This window comes from Dermacentor albipictus, chromosome 1, assembly GCF_038994185.2.
Source record: "Dermacentor albipictus isolate Rhodes 1998 colony chromosome 1, USDA_Dalb.pri_finalv2, whole genome shotgun sequence".
Classification (NCBI taxonomy): domain Eukaryota; kingdom Metazoa; phylum Arthropoda; class Arachnida; order Ixodida; family Ixodidae; genus Dermacentor; species Dermacentor albipictus.
The window spans coordinates 257347310-257373316 of record NC_091821.1 but is presented as its reverse complement, the minus strand read 5'-3'; the positions used below and the strand labels follow the sequence as shown (position 1 = coordinate 257373316).

Here is a 26007-nt window from a genome sequence, read left to right as displayed (position 1 = left end):
GCTTCTCAGTGATGGCGATACTGTACAATCTTCTATGTACAGACAGAAATGTGCACTTAGGCACATTTGAGCACTGTGGGTGAAATAAGGGGCCATGGCAAACAAGTTGCAACATGATCCTTTATTAATAAGAAGAATAAACAAGCACTTTTACATCCAGTATAAGCACTTCTCTGCACAATCTCATCACATTCATGGTACCAGAAGGTTCCAATTCTTGAAGCCAGGAACTTGTGTAAAGCGGAGCACATGCCTGCCCCATCAAACGGCATCCAGAAACTGGATAACAAGGATGACAGTAAGGTGCCAGTACATAGACTTATTCTAACAGGAAGAGATAAGAGCTCCCAGCTCTGCTGGCATATTCTGTAGGCTAATCCACCTCAGTGAAATCTCTCTCTCTAATTTTCTGCTGTTACACAGAAAACCCCATTGAGACCCTTGCTGATTCCCATACTAAAATAAGTTCAGAGAGTGTGTGAAGTTCTGTAAACATGCTTAATAACATGTAGAGACAGCTGATGGTGGGCCCTTAAATTGCTTTGCGAAGATATTGAGAGTACCAAGGCACAGTCATATGTTTATTCCTTTCACAATCGTCAATCATCAGAACATGTGGCATACAAGGCAGTGGCTATGGGCTGCCTCTGCTGTCACATCTGCTACAGTAATGTCGACTTAGCTGCTGCTTCTTTTGCCACACTGCCACGCAACCATCTTGCAGAAGGCTTTTCTGTGTGCAAGTCTAGCAAGCTGGTTAGCATCGAGGCGACTTCCAGTGAAGGAGATCAAATGTCTCAGAAAGGTTATACTTTCCAGGAGTTGTCAGCATCCCCCTTCTGTAAGGAACCTGCAACACCTTGCTTTGCATTTTTCTAAGTAAGGAGTCTTCGTTCTGCAACACAAATGTGCATGTCTTACTGCATAACAAGTGATAGCTGTGAAGCATCCAGGCAGGGAAAAATAAGAGCTCAAGGCTTCACTACTCTGCTCTACACTGTAAATATAACTGTTGAGGTTTACTGAAGCATTTCCCTTTCACTTGGTTAAATGAGTAGATTTTCATGAAGCAGGAGCTTACATGAATCCAAACCTGGTGCTGTGTGCAATGTGGCAAAAAATGCTGCTAAAATGACTCGTGTAACACACCATTTCAATGCCCTACACCCATTTGGGAGATTGTTTGTGCCCCTGGTATACAAAGATTTGCAGATACAAAGCGACTAACGTTGGCACCGATAGAGCATGACTACATAGGTGGGCAACATTCCACAGTGTTTCAAAACCACAGCTGGATTGAAGCACAAATCCCACAATAGCAGGAAGGAAGTGTTGCCACAGCTATCAAAAAAAAGCATCACGACTTGTAGACGGCCACCGGGATATATACTGCATGGTGCTTAGTGTGTGTGTGTGTGTCTGTGTGCACCCACTCCACTGACTGGCTTCCATTGTTTGGCACACACGCACAACTGCCACAATTAAGAAAGTGAATGCCCTGAACCTAACTTAATGCCATTGCTTTAACTAGATGGAGGGCATAGACAAAGCTTTTTTTGTCTTTGAGCACTGCAGCTTCAAGGCGCTCAAGCAAGGCTGCTAAATAACACAGAGGGTGACAAAAAGAAAACACTTGGAACCAGGGGCTGAACAGAGTAGCCCACAGTTCCAACAATGGAATGAGAAAGCTGCCAAGTAATGCTTTCAGATCAGCTTAGATGGCAGATCTGCTGGGAAAAAAAAAATATATATATCAATACCACAAGGTGGTAACAGCTACTTTCACACTGCAGGTACTGTAAAACAACTAGATAACACGCACACACTTTACAAAAATATGGATTTTGTACATCTCTCCACCCGAGGTGCATTCACCCAGCACAGTCCAAAAGCAAAATGTCATTGCACATCTCCGCTTTTGCATCCTGCTAGTCTAGCCAGCTACAATGTCCACTTTCACAATGTCATTGACACAGCAAGTCAACAAAGAGAACTATGAACAACAGAATACACGTGAAGCAAACAAGGAGCACACATTTAAGCCACACTTAACAATGTAATAACATATGGGTAAACAAGCTATGGTGGCCCATACACTCAAAGATAGACAACACAGTAGAAGAGACAGAAAAGAGTTCCATCACTAACAAGGAAGGCATTGAATGAAGCTGTTTGCTTTGGGTGCAGTGCATGGTAGCCACAGCAATTGAGAAGACATATGCTGATGAAGAGAAAGCACAAAGCTCAAGACGGGCTGCTAAGCAGCATAGCTGTTCTTGAATTTTCAGAATGGCACCAAGAGGCCTCTGTACGTACCATTCCAGCCTGCAAGCTTAAAGAAAGCCAATTCTGAAAACAACCTTGAATGATGTGTGTAGCGACAGGTTGAGGGAGGGGGAGGAGTTGCATATTATCTTTAAATGTAGCAAGTTACAAGGAACTTCTGCGATTCAGGCACAGCCTTCTACAATTTGCCTAGCAACTTCCTGTACAGCAGCAGATTACAAGAAAGGCACTCAAATGACTAGTGTTTCACTGACTTGAATTTTCTGAAGGCTCACACCTTAACCCTTTGCCATAGCATGACTCTGTAACAACAGAAGCACGGTGCCAATAGTGGTACATCTTGTGCTGTGGTATCGCATGCTCAGTTGTTCCCATTCAGGGTTTTGTATAGTCAGGTCTCACAACTACCTTGCACTTCTGATGACCTGAGGCAACTTTGAACTTGAAAAAAAGAACTTATAAAACCACAGAGGAGAACATTTGGGCAACAGTGCATAAAACTATGATTCATGCTTCCTACAACTAAACACTCACATCTATAAAAAAACAGTAAATAGGTAAAATACTCATATTTACAACAGGCATATTTACATATGTATAAAGTAGATATTAACTAACAGTACCCATATCTTTGCTCTCGTGCAGAACAATGCAAAACGTTTTATCTCATGGAAAAACACAACACTATAACAATTCTCAAACAAAAAGTATTTTCTAAAAGCCTTGCTACCAGCATTTAAAACTGCAGTACTATAGCTGACTACAATACAGTCAAGCAAAACACACATATGGACAGCCTTGTTGCTACAATATCTGGCGTGCTGTCTTGTGTCTGCCAGCATTCAAGGATAACAGGCATAACTGCAACAGTGCACTTCTCAAAAACAAATAGAAAGGAGAGGAGGCGAACCTCGGAGCAGAAAAGGGAGCCTCTAGTAGAGGTCCCCCGATTGTGCTCACATGATCAAAACATGATTGGCCTCTCATGAGGCGGATACGGTACAAGTACCTGACCAAGCATCAAAGCAGGGTGACCCGTATAGTGTTTATGAAAAAGCCTGCAACCGACGCCAGAACAGACTCCCAACGGGGGAATACAGCCCGTGGTTCCCCTGTTGCACAGCAAGCTCACTTTTATATCACAGCACCGTTAACAACCGAAAATGCGACGCTCAAGGGCTCCCAGTGTCGAGGGAGAGGCTGCTCAGGCTGGCTCGGCAGCAGCCATAAGAGAGGAGGTGCTCACAGTTCGCTGAGGCCTCCATCCGGGTTGCCTGCTGCAATGCTGCTCAGCACTCGGTTGACAAACTCAGTTGTGTGTCCAGCCACCTTGACTGCAACTAAAAGGAAAGCATCGTGTCTCAGTTCAACCGCTGGGCTACGTGGTGGACATTGATTTCAGCAACAAAAATTGGAGGATGCTTAAGCTTCGCCTTTAAGAGTGGAACTCGATAGCATTCAAAGATCCCTAACTGCTTCTCACGCTTCCTGGCTACATATGTAACCTACATACATACGCTGTATTTAACCGTAATGTTTACCGGGAAATGCTCACGGCGAACGTTATGCACGAAGGTGGGCTGTCTGGTCGAAACATGGCCTCTTGCATGGGCCGTGATGCGGCGGAGGCGAGCGCCATCTAGAAGTGTTTCAAGGAAGCGGGCGCACCGCTCCGTGGACTCTGATATATTTACGCGCCAGCGTGTGCAAATGGCGGACGCCGTCTCTGGTCTGTGCATCGTAGAAGTTTTCGCGTAACAGAATTATGTTTTCTTGCATATTCAAATTACAATCCGAGAGCTATCATGTCTGTAGGTTGTGTGTAAGTCGTAGTTTACGATTTTCCCACATATTTTGGCTTGAGAAATGCAATTAGTTCAGTGAATTCCTGAACTAATCCTGAACCCAGGCCTGGGTATGTGTGGTTCGAAAAGCTTTTTGCCGAAACGATGCAGGACGCCGATGCAGGACACTGATGCGGGGTGCCGGATTTTCTGTGACATGAGCTCCTTAACACTATTGCGTTAAAACCTACGTGTGCACTGCATGGTGTGGGGTATCAAACATGCCCTTGGGACAAAGGAACCACAACATAGTAGTGCACACAATCACAAGGGCATTTATTATGCCTCTTATATACCAATCTATCCAGCCACCAAAGTGTTACACATAGAAAAAACATTTGAAGGACACTTAAGCTTTGCCTTTAAGAGTGGAATGCGATAGCGTTCAAAGACCCCTTACTGCTTTTCATGCTTCCTGGCAACTGCAGCTTATGTAACCGTAATGTTTACCTGGAAACGCTGGCTGCGAACGCTATGCATGAAGGCGAGCTTTTTGGTAGAAACACGGCCTCTGGTGCGGGTCGATCTCCCGTTATTGTTTCGCATTTCTAATATTTCAGTCTGAGAAGCGCTAACATAAAGGACATGCGCTGTTGGTGTTTTCTTCCATTACATTTGTTTGCGGGCTGCCGTTCCCAAATTCCGAGTAATAACTTTGCAAAGAATGACAGACAAAGTATGAGCAACTGCGGTGGTAGAGAAGTGGTTGGGTATGCGTGGTTCGGAATTTGGTTCGAAATTCTTTTTGCCGAAGTGACGTCCAACACTGACGCGGGACGCTGACGCCGGATTTTCTGCAACACGGGCTGCTTAACGCTATCGCGTTATTATGCCAATGGGTGCGCAATAAATCGAAGTCCGACTCCATGACTGGATAGCGAGCAAATATGTTCGCTCCCATGCTGGACACCAATGCCTAATCGTTCACTTGTCTGTACACACAGCTAGCCGAACCCAAAGCCAAAGAGGCACAGACATCAAAGTAACCCTGCTGTCAGGTGCGTTAGCAATGCAACATTCGCGCCATCTGTCGTACTAGTAAGCAACTGCACCGGTGCAACACCATGCGATGAAGCTGGGTTAAAGGAAATGTGGGCCATGCGGGGAAAACCATATCAGGCGACGCGTGAAAGTCAAGCGTCCCAATGGCTACATGGTGGTTGCAATATTCACAACAAAGAAAATTGCTCCTCCAGCATCGTTAGTCAGCCGAACATGTTGCCCCACTGTTATTGCACAGCATTCGGCATTTGCTTACTGGTTACAATTATTATGCTTCAACAGGCTGTGCGGAGGAAGGAATGATCCAAGGGCACTTGGAGTGCAAGACTTTTTTAAAGGAGTACTGATGCATTATTTTTTTTTCACTTACTTGTTTCGTTTTACTTTAATAGGTAACTTTTAACCTGCATTTTTTGGGGTTCACCGTCAATAATTTTATTACTCAAAACAAGCATTTATTTCACCATGAATGTGACATCATTGTGATTGGTCATAGCCATGTGGTATCGCTATTTGCAGTGGAACCTTGATAAAACAAATACTGATATATCAAACTATCGGATTTAACAAAGTAAAACTAAAATATTTCTTGCCGATATTAGCATCTAATGAATATATCACAAATATCAGATGTAATGAAGCTGTTTTCTTGTCAGACACGATTTTGTGATATAACAATTTGTTATAATGTGGTTTAACTTCACTGGGACAGAAGATGCAATAAATAACCACATAAGTAAAGCAGTCTGCGATGGTTCAAAGCCACACTGTGTCAAAAGATCAATGCATTTCTCGCAACACCAAGCTTGTTTTCTTCTGTCTCAATCAAAAGTTCCTTCATATTCCACACAGGAGATGAAGGGTCTTGGGAAAGGAGAGAAGGCAAGGGGGGCCAATTGACATTCACAGAAAAGAATGAAAGAACTGTTATAAAATATGACTGCTCATTAATGTTCACTTGTTATTCAGCAATGACTCACCATGTCTTTTAATCAATGCCTCAAAATGAGCAGATGAAACTTCATGCCTGTCTGCTTGGTGGCTTTCCACCTTGTCACGCAAAAGCTTCTTGGCTTCTTCAAAAAGGGTAATTAGTCGTCCTGGGAAGAAGAGAAAAAGAAAAAAAGGTGGTAAAGATGATGCAAGGAAAATGTCCATTTAATATTCAAGCCCCCCCCCCCCCTTTTAACTGAGCTACAACGACCCAAAATAATAAGTGAAAAAGCACTCATTTAGTACTCCACCTTCACTTAAAATTATGATTTTATGCCCAGTAAGTTGTGAGCCTCATTGCACTTGCATGATTCATTCTTTTCTTCTTTTTTTTTTCTTTTGAGCACATATGTCTTCGTTTCTCATCAAACTGGCTGCTTAGATATTTTCATTCATTTAAAAGCATGCCTTTCACACCCTCGTGTATCATAAAAGAAATGCTGCAGGTACAATGACTTGGAATCTATATACAGTGAAGCTTTGTGTGAGTGCATAAAAAGTAGAAACACGAGTACAAACGCACGCGCACACACATACACAAGCGCGGGCGTACATAAATTATACCGAGCCTTTTGTTGTGCAGAGTTGCTGACTACTAGTGAGTACAACGGATGCCTTGGATGTATCGTGGCTTCAGAGGTAGCATGCAGATACGTAGGTAGTGCAATTCGAATCCATTCTATCTGCAAGCAACGTTTACTTGGATGTGCAAAGGTGAGCTTTCTGTTTTTTTTTTTCTGCATAGCCGGCGTTGTCGTGGATGTGAGTGCCATCTAGTGGTGCACCCAGTGGTGCACATGCTCCGCTGTAATTGGTTGGCCTATTCGGCGACAGAAGAGCCACATGGCTCCCACAGTCACGAAAACCTGGCGATGTTTGCAAAGAAAAGCTTCTCTTTTAAAACCGCTAACCTCGGCCAAGTACAGAGGTCCACTAATAAGACTATCGCTAATCAAACATAGAAGTAGGGCAAGATTATGTTAGCACGTTGTCTCACTGTTTTGCACACACACCAGCAGTTTCTATTATATGTATGTATAGGGTGTCCCAGCTAATGTTAGCAAAGCTGTTCAATGATAAAAAAGATTTGAGAAACTCTTTGCAAGATCCGATCTCAAGACCAACATTGTTTGGTGCGCGTTAGAAAACCCTTGGCCGTCAGAATGAATCCAGAGTCCTCTACTACGATGTCCCTTATAACCCACTTGACATTACCCCAACAGACCTTTTCTGCAGACCTCTGACGATCGAACAATATAGGTTTTATAATTGTATCTTGCACTGTGTTTTTCAATTTATTATTTTTTTCCGTTGAACAGCTTGGCTAACGTTAGATGGGACACACGTCTTTTTTTTACTGTGGCAGACAGGACAATAACACCACCTTGTTGGATTACTTAGAAGGGTGTGAATTACATGCATGACAAATCACAATATGCAAATAGCTCATTTGAAAAATCCACTTATTCATATTTTAATCATTTTACAGCACATGTTGCAACTGCAGAATTGGAGCCAGCGAAAATTTAGCAGGAGTCCTGAGATTAGTCTTCAAAGCTAAAGCAAAAAAATGTTGATGTGCACGCTTCGTTGTGGTGATGTGTTCATCATCTTCTATGCACACCTCATTGGTCAGGAGCATTAGGTCCTTGCACATGGAGTTGTGCATACATGTAAGAATGGCCAACGCTGGCCTCTTCAACTGCACATATTTGGAGGTGACAGCGACGGGGGCTTCATTCTGAAGTCCTAGCCTCATCTGTAAAACACCAACTACACAGGCCACTTTAAACTTTACATCACACTATACACTAGACTATAAAGTTAACAATGCTGCAGAATTTATGTGCTTGCGTAAATGCATCTCGTTCCCTTCACCATCAATATTTATCGCTCCTTTCTTTCCCCCTCCCATGGACAGAGAAACAGGCTAGAGCAAGTTAGCTCAAGCCAACCTTCCTGATTTTCTGTAAATAAATTATCTTTCCAAGGCTTATAGTTTCGAGATATCCATGTTGAATCTGTGCCACAATATACACTGGTATTCAAAACAGTCATTTCTCACACTGCCTAAGGAAGACTTTGTTGTAAAAAGATATGTGGAATGCCAATGTGTTCTATGCCGCATATTCACCATGCATGCCTATGTGCGCACACACGCATGCAATTTATTTTTTCACAGTCCTGACAGGGTTCAACTGTCAGCTATTTTGGAATGGCAAGAGCACAGCCAGTAAGGCAATGTGGGAATATATTTCAGCCTGAACTGCACATGCTAACCGATTAGATGTATCTATTAGGGTATATCCCATTATACACAAGAGGAACATTCTGTACCTCAGGCTTTGCCTACAACATTTAACTTGATAGATGTCACATAGCTTGACTTGGATATAATATGGTTTATCAGGTGCCCTTCATGAAACATCTTGTGACACATGTACGCACACAGAGCTTGTTTTGATGCTGGTTATCTGCGTTATCAAGAGACCTTGAGATTCCTGTTTCTCGAGGACGGATGGCATGCAATGAAAGTACGAGGTCGAGGGCAATCACAGGTTACCATGATAAAATGGTAAAAAACAATACCCCTGTGTAATATTGTGGTGTAATGATGTCTTGCAAATATCTTTCACTGTTCAACCCTGTGTGTACACAAACAGAGATACGTAGAGTACACCATCACAGTGTCTGTTTAAATAGTACAAATGTAAAATCAACTAAACATGGTCAAACTTATGAAACAGTAATGTGCCACCTGTTCTATAAAAGAAGTTAGTGCCAATAAATCTTAAACTGCCTGACAGATAGCGCTGTTCCATCTTTTCAGTTGGATTTCTGGAAGAGGCAGAAATTACCGACATGAGAAAGTGCAATGTTCAGGATGATAATTAAATGATTACCTAATTAATCTTTGAATTATTCACTTGGCACATTTTGCAATTGCAAGATTGAAGCCAAGTATGCTCGTGGACAACTTTCTGTGGCTACGAAGGGAAAGCTACGGGGGCGGAGCTTTTGCACATGTGTTACCGTGCCAAGTAGTCCGCCAGCGTTTCACAGTGCTTTTGGTTGCTCGGAACAGACACTAAATCAACGCAGCTTCCATGTGCAGCGGTGTTGCATTAGCCCAGATGCAGAAAGGAAAAGTCCCAAAATAAGTAAGCTTTTACATTCAGTGCTGTGTTTTGTCTTATTTAACTGTTGCTAATAAGGTGTTTGCATTTTCTCTTCTCCAGCTTAAACTAATGTGGATGAAAATGCGGGACTCTTTTCAGAAGCACTATCATTTGTGCGTGCTTTGCCTCCGTAGCTTTTCTTTCATAGCCACAGAAAGTTGTCCACGAATATAGTAGTGAAGTCATGTCTGCTTAGCATAAGTATTAGGACTATATTAGGACTATTCTTCAAGTGAGCTGTGAAATATAGTAGTCTTCTAGTTAGCAGTTTTCCCAAAGTGATTCTTCTAGCAGTTTGGGACAATCTACGGAACTGGAACTGGAATGCTAATGCATTCCTTTAGCAGAATTTAGGGCCAGGCCAGATATATCACAAGATATCCTGACTTACCAATATCGTTGAAACGAAAAGTGCGAGAGGTCGCGGGTTCGATTCCCGGCTGGGAAGGCCACATTACTATAGGGGGAAAAGCGCTCGTATACTTTGATTTCGGCGCATGTTAAAGATCTTCAGGTGTTCAAAACTAATCCGAAGTCCCCCATTACGGTCTGCCTCGCAATCGCATTGTGGTTTTGGCATGCATTACTCTACAATTTTATATTACTTTTTTTTTAGAAGACGGTGAAACTCGCCGCAAAGCTGTTTTTCCTTTTTTCACGCACCTAAATTACATGCTATGCGGCTAGAGTGCGACTCCTGCTTTGCGAGCGCCACTAGAGAGTCTCAATGCCGTGGCCGTTCTGGGCGCGCTTGCGCGACCGCATCGGCACAGGATTCCGAGATGACGGCGCGCGGAGAGAGAAGGATCAAAATGGCGGCGACCCGCCGTCTGCAACAGCGGCCCGACGGTGTTGAAGGAGCACAGTTGCGCGCGTACAAAGATGGCGCCATTGGCAACCGCGCGCGCGCGTCTAACGAGCATAATAGGACTGATAAAAAAGCTGCGACAAACAGCGTGCAGCGCGGCCACCAACAGGGCGATCGATAGTCCGCTTGCCTTCTAATTTCAGTTAACGAAGGCGGGCCAATCCAAGTCGACAACGCGCCCATGACGTCACGCGACCCCGGTGCAGTAGGCTGTGATTCCGCATGCAGAGGCGAAATGAGCAAGAGAAGCCGATCGATGGCCGAGGGGGGGAGGCGGGGTTCGTAAACAAAAGACGTTCGGCTCTTACGGTGCTCCTGCTGCAGGCCGTACAGCTTGAGCTTGTTGGCTTCGTGCTGGGCCTTCTTCTTGAGGCGGCAGGCGCGCGAGGCCAGCTTGTTCTTCTCCTTGCGCGACTTGTGCCGCGCGTTGAAAGGCAGCTCGCTCACGGGCGTTAGCTCATTGATGACACGGCCCAGCTTCTTGAGTTCCATACCGATGTTGTAGAGCTTGCGGGGGTTTGGCGTCAGGTCATTACCGTCGCCACGACGCGCCTTGCCCGCGTGCTTGACGCCCTCCAGGTGGCACTCGGGACTGAACACAGGATCAGTCACGTCGTGCAGCACGTGCGGGTCGGCCGAGTCACGCGCCATGGACAGACGTGGGCCCTTGGGTCCTTTGGCCTGAACGTTGTACTGCCAAAAGTAGCGCTTCTTCTTCTTCTGACCGTCCGGCGATCCCGGCTCGGCGGCCTCCTGGCTCGCGTGCGACTCGGCGTCTGATGTCAGCGCCTCGTCAGAGTCCTGGCTGCTGAAGCCCTCGTCCATAGACAGCTGGCTCAACTGCGACTCGGGTGCCGAGCACGAAAGCCGCTCGGCCAGGATGCGCGCGCGCGGCTCACCGCTCATGGGCACGTCGCTTGGCGCAGACTGGGCCGCCCGTACAGGCTCGACCAGAGTGCCGGTGAGCACGGCGCCCTGTAGCACTGGCTCGGCCTGCAGGGGCGGTGCTGGCGCAGCCAGGCAGGTGGACGCTGGCAGGCTCGTAGAGAGGACAGGCGCGAGTACCTCTGTTTTGGCGGGTCGCGCCAGCAGGTCGGCTAGTTGCGAGGGCGCCGTGAAGCTGCTCCAACTGGCCTGTTGCTGGAAGTCGCGCAGGATGTCGTTAACGTCCAGGCCGTCCAGGCCGGACTCGTCGGCGTTCAGCTCGGCCAGCGTAGGGTCTTTGAGCGGCGGCTGCTTGTCGGGCTTTAGCATGGCATCCAGCTTGCTCAATTCGAAGTCCATGGCCCAGAAAGAGGGGCTCTGGTCGCCCAGCTCGTTCTTGTCGGGCACTCTCGAGTACGGGTCGTCGGCCTCGAGCTCCCACAAGGCCTCGGCTAGGTCGGCCTTCTCTTCCTTGGGTTCGGGTCCATACAGCCCCGCCTCCTGCGCCTCGAAGCTGAGGCTCTCCACGGACAGCCACTGGTCCGGGTCAACGCTGCCCTCGAGTTCGGGCAGCCGCAGCGGGTCCTGGACGGTGCGCGGGGCGGCCGGCGCCCAGCCGCGCGCTGCTGCCCACTCGGCCGAGCCCAGCATGGCTGGCGGGCCCAGCGCAGAATCTCGGGGAACCTCCAAGGCTGCGGCTCGATCTGCAACACGCAATTCGCACAGCTAAAGGATTCGCACACTGTGCGCTCTCATCAGGCGCTAACAATCACGGCCGCCACATGTAGAGACTGCATGTGGTGCTGAACCGCGTCTCAACGCGTTCAGAAACGTTTCTACACAAGTATTTTTTGTTTTCTTTCTTAACGTCGCTCTGTTCTATACTTGGCTGGAAAAGCGGGATTTTCAGGAAGAAGAAAAAGACTGGGGGTGGGGGGGGGAGGGGGACTAGTAGCTAATTAGGAGTTGCGGCCACCGCGACTTGATCCCGTGACCTCGTGCTTACCAGCGCAACACCATAGCCACTAGACCACCGCGGCAAGCTGTCGCGAACATTATCATCCTTCTAAATGCAGCAAGAAATATATACGAGCTTTCAAAAAAAAAAAAAGATCGCATGCCCTCTCCCGCAGCCTTCAGACATTCCTGCCACTTTCCGTGCACGTCACAAAGAACGTGATAGCTGCTTCAGACGTTACTATTCGGTACCTCCAACTAGTGCAAAAACGTCCCCAACAAAGCTATTTTCAGTTCTGACTTTTCTGCCACATCAGTTTTGCATTTCCGGTGTTCAGCGACGTTCAAGTTCTGCTGTTGCGGGATTTTCGTGCGTTTACGCGTGCTTCGGTGCATTTCGCACCTGTGGTTTCCGTGCAAGCGTTGTGGAATTGTCTAGACGTAGAACGAGTTGATGTCACTCCTTGTCAACAGAGAGAGAGAGAGAGAGAGGTTTAATGATACGAAATGCAGAGAGGTAGGCCTGAGGTATATTCCTCTAGCCAGCTACTCGGCGTTGGGGAAGGGGAAGAGGGTTGTCAACAGAAATTTCTTATGCGCGGTTCAGCTACGGTTCCGCTTGTCGCAGGGTGAAAGCTATTTATTTAACAAGCGTTGTACCGTGCGGACTACTACGTTTAGAAGCATTAGTCGTGCGCTTCATTCCAAATCTACGAAAATTACACCGAGGAAAATATTGTTGCGGTACTTATCGAAACAAAGCGGAAATCTCGTCTCAGTTATTTCTGCCACCAGCGCATGCGCGGCGTGAATCAGCTATAGCGCTTCCGCAGCTGGCCTCTGACTTTATTTATTTATTTATACTACAATCCTTTCTTTGGGGATTTGAGCAGGTGGGTTACACAAATGTAATGATAAACTATATATAAATTTGCACAAAGGAGCAAGCAATGGAAGTTGCAATTAGCCTGACACATTACTTAAAATGTAAAGCAATTATACTAAACTCTATACAAACATTAGTGCTGGCGCAATTTGTGCACTGTCGGTCAGTTTACTCCACTCAATAACAGTTCGTGAAAAAAAAAAAGAGCACATAAAACAATTATTTATAATGCCAGAAGGCGCTATTATTAGGTCATGACATTGCCTGGTGGCGTAATCAGATGATGACTGATTTTTCTTATATCAACGTTGTAATGCTCTTTAATTAACTGATAGAGGAACTTGAGGCGGGGGCAACAGTTTCTCTGGTTAGTAGATTAAGACAAAAGTTAACTTATCGATGAGCATCCGAAACTACTAAAAAAAAAAAGCACAAAGCGAACCTCATTTCTTCTGTGTTTGCGCACTCTAATTCATCGATGTTTGCTTTAATGCAAGAGTCGAAAATAATAGCAGCATAATCAAGTATTGGCAGTATTGCTGACTTGCATGCTAACAGTTTCGATGAGTGCAAATCAGTTTGTCTGTTGACGTTACCGCAGGCACATATCTTAACGAAATTCGACCAGCCCCCCCCCACCGTTTCTTTTTTATATACAATATCAGTAAATCAATGAAGCTTTTCTCACTCGTTTATCTCGATCGTCATCCTCCTACTCAGCAGGTTCTCGACTTACTTCGGGGCGTCCTGAAGTGGCTCACCAGCCGCTGCTTCTACAACTTTAATTCAGAAACGAAACACCAATTCGTTTCGAAAAAAAAAAAATGCAGTGGTGAAGAAGTGTTAACCGGAACAGCAATGCATTTCACCACACATTTAGTGTCTGCATTTCTCGAAACTCGTGCGAGGCACACATTTTCTGAGTACATGATTATGCTTTTCGTAGTGGTCGACGTTGATTTGATAATGACATAACCCCCGAAAGTTACTAATTGAAAAAAGAGAGAGAGAGAAAAAGAATCAGTAAACGCTAGTTATGCATGGACGATTAGCCGGCCAACTCTGATATAAAAGAAATTATCGTTTTGTCCCGAATCACCCCCATTTTTTATTTTGATAGCCAGAGAGAGTCTTCGCTTTCTAACTCGTACGTTATACAAGTTAGACGATGTCTCGACACATCCTAATGGAAATGTGGAGGTATTCACCCAGCGAGACCCGAAGGTAACGTCCACCTTCCAAAAGCGCTGGAATTCAAAGCGGATGGAAGCATTAACTATTCAGCAGTCTAGATAAGCAAGATACATTCAGAGTATTGGGCCGCTATCTTGTACACGTTCGAAAAGCGGACGTTCGATTTCGCGGCCTAGGCCAATCTAGTCCAATCGCGTGAGGCGAAATCGAACGTCGGCTTTTCGAACGTGTACAAGATAGCGGCCTTGGTGGAATGAAAGCAGGGAAGAGATTGATACGAGCGGATTCGTTACAGGCATTGGTATCTGTGCAAGGTAGACTGCATAGCGCAGAAGCGTGGAGAAGTTTACGGGAAAGAGAGAGCGCTATGGCATACCAACAGGCCCAAATTGCCACGATGATAGATGTATAGCTTTTAAGGAACATACAAAAGATGAAGCTGTAGGCAAAATGCTGGCTTTTATAAGCACGTACAGGTCACCTTATTAGCTCAGGCAGGTTAGGTGACTATTTGCCACCGCCCCATTTCAAAGAGATGCCAATAAAGCATCCTAATGAGGCTTTCGAATCGAATTCTGGGGTTTCACGAGCCAAAACAACTATTTAATTATGAGGCACACCGTAGCAGGGGACTGCGGATTAATTTTGACCAACGGGGGATCTTTAACGTGCCCTCAAGGAACGGAACATGGGAGTTCTTGCATTTCGCCCCCCATCGAAATGCGGCCGCCGCGGCTCCGGGATTTGATCCCGTGACCTCGTGCTTACCACAATTGAGGAAGCCCACGTATGCCCATTACCGATATACCTGTCCCACGAACCACTTCGTGTGTATATTTACGCTTACTGACACGACACCATTGCCATCCATTGACGTCGGTTCTACATGAGCGGCCAGACAGCAGTTTCACAAGTGCACTCCGCTGCCATCTACCCCACATAACATCAGGCTATGCCCTTCCATATCACCCCGTCAAACCACCATGGGTGATGGTTCAACCTTCCGTATGCGTACATGTCCCCGGCATACTAAAGAAATCATTGGTTCCCGTCAGTAGACTACAACAACTTGCTCTCGCGTACATCTGGTCAGAATACCAGACATAAGTTCATGTTTACACAGACGGCTCCGCGTCACCTAAGGCATCGACAGCAGCTGTGGTGATACCAGCCCAACAGATGACTCGAGGTTTCATACTAGACCATAATTCTACATCAACTGCTGCAGAGCGTGTGGCTATTCGGGAAGCGATTCGCCACATCTGCGGGGAAAGACCTCAAGAGTGGTGCATTTTCACGGACTCAAAACTCGCGCTGCAAATTTTGGGATGCTTCCTGCGCCACACCGCATATCAGGTTCTGGCACTGCAGATCACCGAGCTACTTTCATGCGCCTAAGAAAAACACCACCGCATAGTGTTCCAATGGATCCCGGGACACTGTGGGCTCAACGGTAATGAGATGGCCGATGCTGCAGCAAGGCGCGCCCTCAGCAATTGCCTGCGAACTGTAGTGCCATTCTCCAGACAGGACATCACATGCCTCCTGTCGGAATTAATGGGGAGTGCGACGAGAAGATACTGGGCCCAGCCAGACGCTCGTCACGTCCGCCTTAAAAGGCTGGATCCCGATAGGAAATTTCCTATTCTGCGTGGAATTCCACGCCCTCATACATGCCTGATACAGAGGCTGCGAATAGGCGTCGCCTTCACGCGCAAATATTTGCACATTATTTGACGGACAGACTCCCCGGACTGTTCAGTGTGTGGCGCTGTAGAGACTATAGAACATGTGCTCGTGGTGTGCCCTGAGTATGCGCGCGAAAGACTGACAATGGCAGATACATTGAGACATTTACATAATGGACCACTGTCGGAGGACCTCTTGCTAGGCGCATGGCCACAGAGTTGGCAGACGACAGAGACAATGCGTGCACTTTCACGTTTCCTAGGCGACACGGGCCTGGACTCACGCCTGTGATACCAGTTGTGTAATGTGTCCTTCACCTCGTTCCTCCCATTATCATCCCCATTGTGACCCTTTTTCTTCCCCTTCCCTTACGTAGAGTAGCAGGCCAGATGCTCCATTATCCGGCCGACCTCTCTACATTTTCCAATCATTAAAACACTTCTTCTTCTTCTTCTCGTGCTTAGCCATAAGATGATGCTTTCCCGATCTTCGTTTCGCCAGAGGCACTGCTTAGTCCTGACGTTAAAACAAATTCGCTCAGCAGCTATGGTGTTCACTCCTGCGTAAAAGTGACAGGTGTTTCGAAATGTTGAAGGACAGACAGCCTTTCATGCGAAACCGTGGGCGCCACGCTGTATGTACAAGGACGGCACTTGGCTCAGATGTTGCGTGACAGCGTTGGTTGGTGACTGCTTACCACGTCCAACAACCGTTGCAAAGCCCCGTCAAAATGCCGTCCAGTCAGATGTGTGGCGTAAGCAGAGTACTGCGTTGTGCGAGTTGGTGCACAGTTAATCCGACGTACCGTGGCGCAAAGCATAAATCACGTGGAAAGAAAAGAAGGCGCCTTCTCTTTTTTCCACGTAATTTATACCGTGCGCCTGTACGTCGGATGTGAGTGAAGTGCCGCGTTATATGTCACACTTTTCTCGCTCGACAACTTGCTGTCCTGCAACTCACTATAGCGCGTAGCTTTTCACCCGCGCGTAGCTTTATCCATCAGCAAAATGTTTCGTGCGAAATGACTTGTTTTCCGGGCTCAGCGACCGACCTTGGCTGCCAGCATCGCGCGACGCCGGAATGGCCGCACTTGAACGCATTTCCCGCGCCAGGGAGAGTGCGAGCATTCGAAGGAAGCCCCACGAAGACCACAGTTAGCACATGCCTGCCGACACGGCCCGCCTACTGCAAGGAGAGTGCACCATCAACGCTCTACATCGCGTCGCTCCGCGGAGCTCTGCAACATCACTGCTTGCAATGTGTCGAGGGGTTATTCTAATCGTGATCCGAGTATGCGTGTCGCCGTTCTCAACTACGAGCTTTCTTTTTTCTGATGTTTTGCTATAAAGCACTCGAGCCTCGACAACACTGCAGCAGCGCAAGCAGAACCGACCCGCTGAACAACGCAACCAAATGCGTAGGTGCAGCACGTGCGGATTACTGCATTCCTCGATTCTGCGCGAAGCACTACGACCCTTCGCTGTCACGTACTGCTTTTACTTTTGGCAAAAGTCGCACTGCTCATTTTTTTCTTCTTCACGTCAGGGGAGTTACTGTAAGAAAAAAAAAGTTAGCTCGTTAGGTACCCTGGCGTAGTGATTTTTTTTTTCAATACATACAGGCCTGAAGTATGCCTCATTAAATTACGTTGTCGGACTCTCTCTGAATTTTTACCTAAACAGGTCTGGTATGGTGCATTACCGCCTTTGCATTTTCTCTAATGAGGAGCAGACAATTTATCACTTATTTTTGTCGTGCCGCCGCTTTACTATATTGAGCAAAATAATATCAAAATTCCCTTTCGTAATTGACCAGGACCTGACAATTCCCGTTATCCTTTCATTTGGAGCTTCAACTATCGGATACAGTCACAAAGATCTTTGCGCCGCCGTCCGTGAAATTATTATTGGCCACTGCTTCCTTTATCATTACTATTTTAAGCACATTTCAATTCAGGCTATACGTCTTTCAATTTCTTGCATCTGTCACACAGACATTCTCAGTTCTCGCAAATTTTCAAGTGGAAATTAATTTGTAAGTTCACCAGCTTTATCCACCCGAGTCTTGTCCGATCCACTATATTACCGCGAAGCTGTTTATGGCTAGTGTTCCGTGCATTTTTTCGTGTCCGTCAACAAATTTGCGTGAGCAAAAACTATCATAATTAGCAACGGCTCGTGCCACTGCTCGAGCGTTCGTCGTCTTCTTCCATAGCTGGATCCGTTGCAGCTCATCATGCTAGCGTTCCCATACTGTCCTTCCTTCTACAAAGGCACTGACGGCACTAGCCCACTGCATCCAGTCGGTGTGGTGATTTAGGTCTCACATTCTTCGCCTCAGTATACCGCGAAATGAAAACACGAATGTATATAACGAACGTACAATAAAAATGAACGTGTATGTATAAAAATAAATCTGTGCCTACATTTAGTCACGATGACCACCCATCAAGACAATAAATGTGTTCGTACCTTTGTTCAACATTGTGTCACTGGCTTGTCGCGTGCTACAAGCTTCGCTGGTCATCCACCTTCACAAAGTGGAATGGCTCATGATTTTAAATTAAATCCTGGCATTTTTATGTGCCAAAACCACGATCAGATTGCGAGACACGCCGTAGTCGGCGACTCCGGATTAGTTTTTTACTGCCTGGGTTTCTTTAACCTGCTCCCAACACACGGGCGTTCTTTTGCGGTCACCGTGGCCGGGACTTGATCTCGTACTTAGCAACGCGACGCCACTAGGCAACCACGGCGGGTCGCCACATAGTGGGTCCGAGCCACGAGTTCAGAGGACAGCAACCTTCGATTGTGTTTCTCGCCGCGCCCGAAAGCTGATTGCAAGCTCGGCCACTAAGCGGTAAATTAAAAGGTGACCAATTAGGCAAAGTTTAAACAAACGAAGAGGCCACACAACTGGTAAGCGTCAGACAACGTACAGTTGGTTCCATCCGCGGTCAAAGCCTTTCGTTAGCTTTAATAGTCGGGCGGACGTTGACGGCCCGTATAGCCGTGAGCAATGTTGGGGAACACGGAGCTATATTTCAAGAGACGATTACCCGTGATGTGCAAGTTAGGGTATTACTTTACCAATGTGTATACCGATCGATGAGCCACTAATGGCTTTTCGAATGCAAAGCGAGCTATTCCTTGTCATATACAGCTCACGGGGGTATCTACGTCTGTCATTGCGTTGAGTGTACACTCGCGAGCAGGAGTTTGTAGAACACAGATGCCGCGATTTTTCTCTTCCTCGCAAACCTGGGTCACTGGGTAGTATATGAGGTAATGAGTAGAGCACCGGGCTGCTGCGCTGAGGGTTCGAAACCAACTGCCGGACCAATTTGGGTCACGGGATATGTGAGAATGGGTACGCACCGCATTTAAATGAACCTTTCTGACGCCAACTTAGGTGTCACTGGTTATGAGAGAGAGAGAGAAAAAAAAAGATCCTTTAAAATTTATCCGGTGTTGGGCGAAATCGGACCCGCGTATGTATTCAGGCAATCTTGTCTAAATATATATCCATACGCACGCCACGCGCGGACTTGGCGGCGGCGCTGCGTCATGCACACATGCCTGGTACACGACGCGCTTCGGCGGTGGCAGTACGTCGCTACACTGCTTCGAAGCTAATCTTAACGGCGACATTTCTCGTGAGATGGATTCTGCAGAAGTATTTTCTTTTTGTTTTCAGCTTAGGCACGGAGGTTAAAATCGAGTTGTACGGCCCATGTTCACCTGCTCGACCAATGCGATGCTTTGAAAGAGTACAGAATAGCAATCTGGACGAAATTCGATTTGTTCGTATATATATCTTTCAGTTGGACGACCATCTGAATGAAATGAGTTGCTGATGAAATTATAGGTTCGGCGTTTCGATTCAACATGCGTGTTTTCCACGGGCAATGCATTCCAATGAGTAGAAACAATTAATCATGCAATTAAAATTTATATCATGCCGACGCCAACTAGCTCTTTCAGATGATCACCGCCTGTTACGATTGTGACTTCCATACGACGACACATACCCGCAAACGGGGATCGGCCGAGAAGCGGCCGGTACATTTAAAATAAGAAGAAATCAAGAAACAAGTCAAGAGTTGTAACATGGCGTAGCACGGGTGCGCGGGCGCAGGAATGAAATGGGCAAATTCACAGCATTTCATTAACAGCTCCATGAAATGGCGATGCGGACAAATTATCGCCACAAATAAATGTGTTCTCCTTCCACGAAAGCATCGCTTAACATAGATTCCAAAATGTGGGTAGGATGTGCATAATTTTTTTATTACCGAAAGCCTGGTACGGCGCTACAGTAAGCAGCGGCTCGATGTTGCGGTTCCACACAGGGATTGGTGTTGGAGAGATGAATATTCAATTAAGCGCCAGCTGCAATGAAGGAACAGAACGCTGTTGAAATAAAAATCAAAGGCAGCTTGAACGTTTGTACATTTCATTTCTGGAGGTCAGTGATGACTTGCGTGAGACAGCTTGAGAGAGCTAGTTATAGGGATGAGGAGCCATCTCCCAAAATAACGTGCCCAAGCCGGCGATCCTGACAAGAAAGAAAGAAAGCTACCACTGGCATGCCCTGTAAGAAGGTTCTGAATGCTTGGAGCGTTCATACAGGACAACAGTCTCAAGTGCTGAGCTGATGGTTATTCCGTAGAAGCCACGCTTGGTGTAAGTGAGGAATGACCATTCAAGAGAGGCGTTAACCACATGAGACGTCATTAGGCACAAAATGACGAGGCGTACACAGAAGAGCACCAATGCGCATCGAGGATGACACGACACCTAGCTCGCGACGTCGTGAGCACCGAAGTCGACAGCAGTATACATATTTCCCGCGTGTTCACACTGGAAATGGTTTATTCTGGCACATCCATGTGCTTCGGGAAGTGTAACGTACCACGGAGCTCGGCCGCCGCCGTTTGTAGTGACGAACGACGGCGGACTCTGCAGGAAGCCAGGTGAAAGGGACGTTCACACTGAACTGTTGGATAATTATTCAGCGCGAATATATCTCACACTTAATGACAACGTGCTACAGTTTCAGCGCAGACACAAAACTGGATCTTGAACGGGAACTAATGGTCTGCGCTAAAATGCAGCGAGGCGAGGTGTGCTCAGGCAAAACAAGCTTGCGAGATGAGCGGCTCGCAATCCTCGTCGCCAGTTGCTGGCCCACCACAGACCGTTTACATCGCGTTCAGAAAAAAAGAAAGCACAAGCCGCCACAGACAAGCTACCCATGGAGAACGGGAAAAGGGCAGCGTTTGAGGCATGGAGAATGCTCGCTGAAAAAGAATACTCGCAGATTTCCACTATTCTGCGCGAAATAAAGGATGAGTCAACACGACCACAGCTTGTCGACGCTCTCTCCCAGCGTGGCTGCAACAGCTAGGTAGGCCCAGCGGCTGGCAGACACGTGCTCCGAGCGCACGCACCTCAACCAGGCTGCTGCAGAGCCGCGGCTACGACAGAGCCCGCGGCGCCGCCAAGGGCAGCTGCTGTTCCACATCCTACTCTCGCCAAGCGCGCAAACAAAAGAGCTCCCCGCGAAGCACGTGCTCAGCGACCTCGGAGGCAATGCGTCATCTGCGAGAGAAGCCGTGTGACGCAATCCAGGCCTCCCGCTCGCGAAGACCGCCGGCTCAGGGCGGATCCGCCGTAGCCAGACCGACGCGCGCCACGCGCAAACAACGCAACCGGTCCCGTTATCAGCGAGAACCGATTCCTTTTTCGCCGCCCCGCAACAGCTTCCTTTCGGGCGCCACGTGTCCGCGAGCGAAAGCAGCGCTGAGCCCACGTGACCGTACGGAAGAGGGCCACAAGGAAGCCACCGTTGGCAGCGATGCGCACTGAAGCTAATACTAGGTGCTGGCTACAATTTCACCATCGCTACTTAAGATTACACGAAAGCAAGACTCGTGCGCTTTTGCTTCACACACTGGATACAAGCGACGCCGTGCCCCGTTTACTACGTAACAACATCTGACTGCTGTCATTTGCCATTTAGAGGACAAATAACTCATTTCAGGATAAGAACGACGACGTGTATACTCTGGTTATCCGGTCAAAAAGCGAAGGGGTATAAAGTCAAGGCACTTTTTCAGGTGCTTTGATTGATTGATTGATTGATTGATTGATCTATCTATCTATCTATCTATCTATCTATCTATCTATCTATCTATCTATCTATCTATCTATCTATCTATCTATCTATCTATCTATCTATCTATCTATCTATCTATCTATCTAATCACCCAGACTGGAACGTTAGCAGTGTCCAGCGCACGGGACCCAGTGACTAGCCTTTCCATGGCAAGCAAGGCTGAAACGAATGACCTTGCCACTTTGAAATATAACATATGTGAGAAGGGAAAGAAAGAAAATAAAGAAAGGCGTAATACGGCAATGCCAAACGAGAAGAAAACCCTCCGATATCGAAAGGGGAAGGAGGAGCCAAAGGGGGTTTCCCCGTTGCGTGACGCGCTGATTGCTATCGCCCTTTTTTTTTTGGCATCCACTTCATCGTCCTCACTTTCCTACTTAGCGGCATTTATTTTTCAACATTTCTTTTTTTTTTCAAAAGACTTCGCCTTATGCAGCAAGAAACAGACAGAAACAAACGAGGGAAAACAGGAATCAATGCCGCACAAATCAGGAGAAATGAGAAATCAAAAATTGACAAGGAAAAGCAGCGAGGGAGCACTAAAGCGAAAAGACAAACTCGAGAAGCGAAACACACCCGAAAGTATAATGAATAGAAAACGAAAACACAAAAGAGCATCAATGCAGAGTTTGCGGATTCGCGAAAGCCGAATGATGAGTGCCAAAAAAAAAAGAATGATAAAATAATAATAAAAAACGAAGGGGAGGGGAAGAGAGGCCCCCTGCTCTTTGTGTAAGTGCATGTCTGCGCGACCTTAGCATTGGGTCTTTCCATTTGTGTTGTGTTGCGTGCCCTTGGCATCGCTGGCCGTCGACTATCTGACGATGGCCAAGGAAATTGGGCCGCTGCCTTGTACGGAGAGAGGGGAGAGGGAGGGGCGGTAAAGAGAGTAATAAAAAAAAAGAGTGAAACAACAACACCCCCTCTTCAGAAGCGCTGTAGCGCAAGAACGTCGATATCGTGCTGCAATGGCAAATATATATATATATATATATATATATATATCGCCGCAGCGACAGTGTACCAAAAGCAAGGTTAGGTTTCCGCTATCAGCGATGAACGTTTGCGCCAACAATTCACTTGGAAGCGGCCGGCTTTGACACGGAGAGCGCATTATTGTGCACACACTAGTGTCTGCAGATCAACAGCACAGCCGTGGGAAAGGGACACGAAGCCGGAGGCTAGCGTCTCGTATTGTGCTTTATTTCGTCATCCAATCCACAACACCTGGCATCTAGAGCGCCAGGCGAGGGCAAAAATAATGTCATCATGACATTTCCACTCGCCACCATCTGCCGATAAAGGTCAAGGTTGGTGAGCAAGCTTTATAAGCTCAATAACAAGAACGCGCGCGCAAGAGAAAAAAAGAAAGAAAAGAAGAAGAGAAAGAAATATAGTAGGTCGATACATAAGAAATTCATACGTATCAATCCCAGACGTGGCACAACCCACAACTGTGCAGCAGTACCGGCAATACTTTAGTTATAGTTTCACCAAATATGTCAGCACCGCGACAAATGAAATCGTTAATTGACAGTGTACGTAAGAAGTTGGCCGCGAACGGAGATGCAAATAAAGCTGCCAGTAATGTATATAATACGTGCCAGGAAGATTTGTAAATGCACTCCCCACTCATCAGGCCTCGATTATTTTTTGTAACTGTCTTGAATAAACAAAAAAAAAAACCAAGGTTAACCTTCTGAAAACATACGAAGTGCAATATTCGGTCACGTGCTGGCAGCAGCAATCTATAACCTAACAATTCATGTCTCAAGTCACCAAAGAGCATGAGGGCCTACGTGTGACCGCAGCTTAAAAGGTTGCCGAAACGCCATTTGTTGAGCCTAAGAACATTTAACTGATTTAATATGTTTTCTCACGCCGCAAATTTACATGACGTCCTGAAAACCAATGCACTATTGAGTAAAACAGTTGTTTTGTCACAGAGTTGTTATTTAAACGCTGTTTTATTTGAGTCGACATTTGCTTAAGGTCAAAAACCCGCCGAACCGAAGAACTGTTTCTGTTTCTTTCGGGTGACAACGCGCGGCTACCCACGTGGTGTACTGAACCCGCTGTGGCATTTCGCTTCACTTCTACTCTAATGCATCACATGTAGCATTATGAAGGGAACAAATTTTAGTAAACAGGAGCCAAAAACAAAGGTAACGAATCTTTCGCTTGGCAAGGCAAGTGAATGAAAAGCGTCGCACAAGCGCGCGCTCGAAGCACACCCCATTACAGCAGCGGCCGGATTCGCGGATTGCGCAATGCGACCTTGAGTTTCGCGATTCTCTTCCGCTTTCTTGGATAGGACGGCATCCTCAAGTGTATAAACGTGTATCTATGCACGCGCGAAAAAAACAAGGGGGGGGGGGGAGGGGGAGCGGAATTAGGTGAAAAAGCATCGCGGTGAAAGCCGAGCGACACCGCATTGGACAGCATCCGAAAGCGGTTCGCTCGGCCTTTCCCGCAGAGGCAGAGCACTCATGCGGCACACGGCCAGCAGACGGCATCATATCCACTGCGTGCGCGCGCCTTGGACATATCAAGTGCAGGGCCGAAGCCAAGGCCTCGCTAGGGAACGCGCATAATCGTGCGCGCAGCCTTGACAATCGGCGCGACCGGGACCCCCCTCGACGGCTGCAGTTTCCGCACGCTTTCGATTGGCGAGCACGGCGGAGACAGGTAGCAAGGGCCGAAAGGGGTACGAGGAAATAAATGGGGCCGTCCTTGGAGCGCGGCTGACCTTCAAGGCGGATTGTGATGTAGGCAGAAAGGATGTTGATCCACGAGTCCTTTAGGAAAGCCCCTCGTGGACACCATGCGCGCGATTACAACACACAATCGGCGACGCTAGCTATTGCAGGAAGTGCTGTAGCCATATCTCGATTAGGCCTCGAGAAAACGTGACGACTGATCAAGATGAACAATATTGCATGTAGTTTTGAGGAAGAGAAAAAAAAAAAGGTGATGAGAATGATCAACAGAAAAGAGTGAAACAAGGCCGCTGAGCCGTTAATTTCAATTCGGCCACATTGCACACACATACAATGTTTCAAGTCCAGGCAAAATTGCGTAATAGCGGATCTCATCGAGGAAGGCCCCCTCCGTGCGCCTCGTGCAGAGAGAGGCTCGCGGCACATGAGACAGCGCGTTCTAGAAACTTCGAACAAACGCTAAGTCCGTTTCGAGTTTGATCATACAACGATCGACAGATGACAAGCAGTTCACGTTGCCGTAGACCTCTATCACTGGTCATTTACCTCTATCGCTGGTCATTTAGTGCTTAAATAGCTGATAAACACATGCAACCTCGAGCAGATGTCGAGGGCAAGCCACCTTACACCATGTTATGCCAAGAGCACATTCTGCCACTGACGGTAAGCCTTTCACACAATCGGAGCAGACATGACGGAACACAGAGCTGTAAAAACAGATTACAGCGTTGTACACAGAGATCGAGTCCTGACGAGGCTAGCTTTTAGTCAAACTCGCGTAACCAAACATGAGTGATCAGATGTCACAGTTCGTAAATGACAATGTAATACAACATGCCAGTAGCGATGTGCACAGGTACACTTACGGCAGTACACCGGGGTCTTCAGACGATTTCCTTCACAAAAAATTCGTGGCAGTCAGTCGTTTGCACTCGTACGAACGTCGCGTAGCTTCTAGTAGCTGTTGCTTGCAATTACAGCAGTAATTAGTTTCAAAAACGCACCGTATTTCGAATTAGTTTCCACTCAGTCAGGATTTGTTTTGGTTCTGTAGCTCACAGCAATCACATGACTTCTTTCCAAATCGTCGCAGCTCAACCAATGGGGGCTCTCGCTTCCAGGAATTGCTCCACGATGGCTCCACCTTTGCGGGAGAAGCTTGAGAGAATATGGAGTCATCTGACTGGCGTTCAAGAGCTGCTGAGGATTACATTGAGCGATGAAACCACTGTTTTTACCACTCAGCACCCGGACCCATTGTGTTTTAGCCCTCAGTAGGAGTTAA

At 47.0% G+C, this 26007-nt stretch overlaps 2 protein-coding genes across 2 annotated transcripts in view; one reads left to right on the top strand and one right to left on the bottom strand.

The window, feature by feature from the left end:
* Positions 1-100: 100 nt before the first annotated feature.
* On the bottom strand, positions 101-26007 carry REPTOR (repressed by TOR). The gene is made up of 4 exons (XM_070531191.1): positions 25589-26007; positions 10481-11800; positions 6113-6232; positions 101-3626 (listed from the first exon to the last, which is right to left on the bottom strand). The coding sequence occupies exons 2-4, from the start codon at positions 11745-11747 to the stop codon at positions 3529-3531; spliced, it is 1485 nt and encodes a 494-aa protein (XP_070387292.1). The 5' UTR covers positions 11748-11800; positions 25589-26007; the 3' UTR covers positions 101-3528.
* ApepP (Aminopeptidase P) overlaps positions 18645-26007 on the top strand; it is a 64778-nt gene continuing 57415 nt past the window's right edge. The window contains exon 1 of the mRNA XM_070531185.1: positions 18645-18740. The gene's annotated coding sequence lies outside the window, so the exon portion shown is untranslated. The remainder of the gene's footprint in view (positions 18741-26007) is intronic.

Bases quoted from the DNA above. Each gene is read 5' to 3' on its own strand.
- REPTOR (XM_070531191.1), bottom strand. From the start codon at position 11,747: ATGCTGGGCTCGGCCGAGTGGGCAGCAGCGCGCGGCTGGGCGCCGGCC. The intron at 6,233-10,480 runs GTAAGAGCCGAA...TCTTCTTCCCAG, and splicing joins CGGCCTGCAGCAGGAGCACC to GACGACTAATTACCCTTTTT. The intron at 3,627-6,112 runs GTGAGTCATTGC...CTTTCCTTTTAG, and splicing joins GGCATTGATTAAAAGACATG to TTGCAGTCAAGGTGGCTGGA.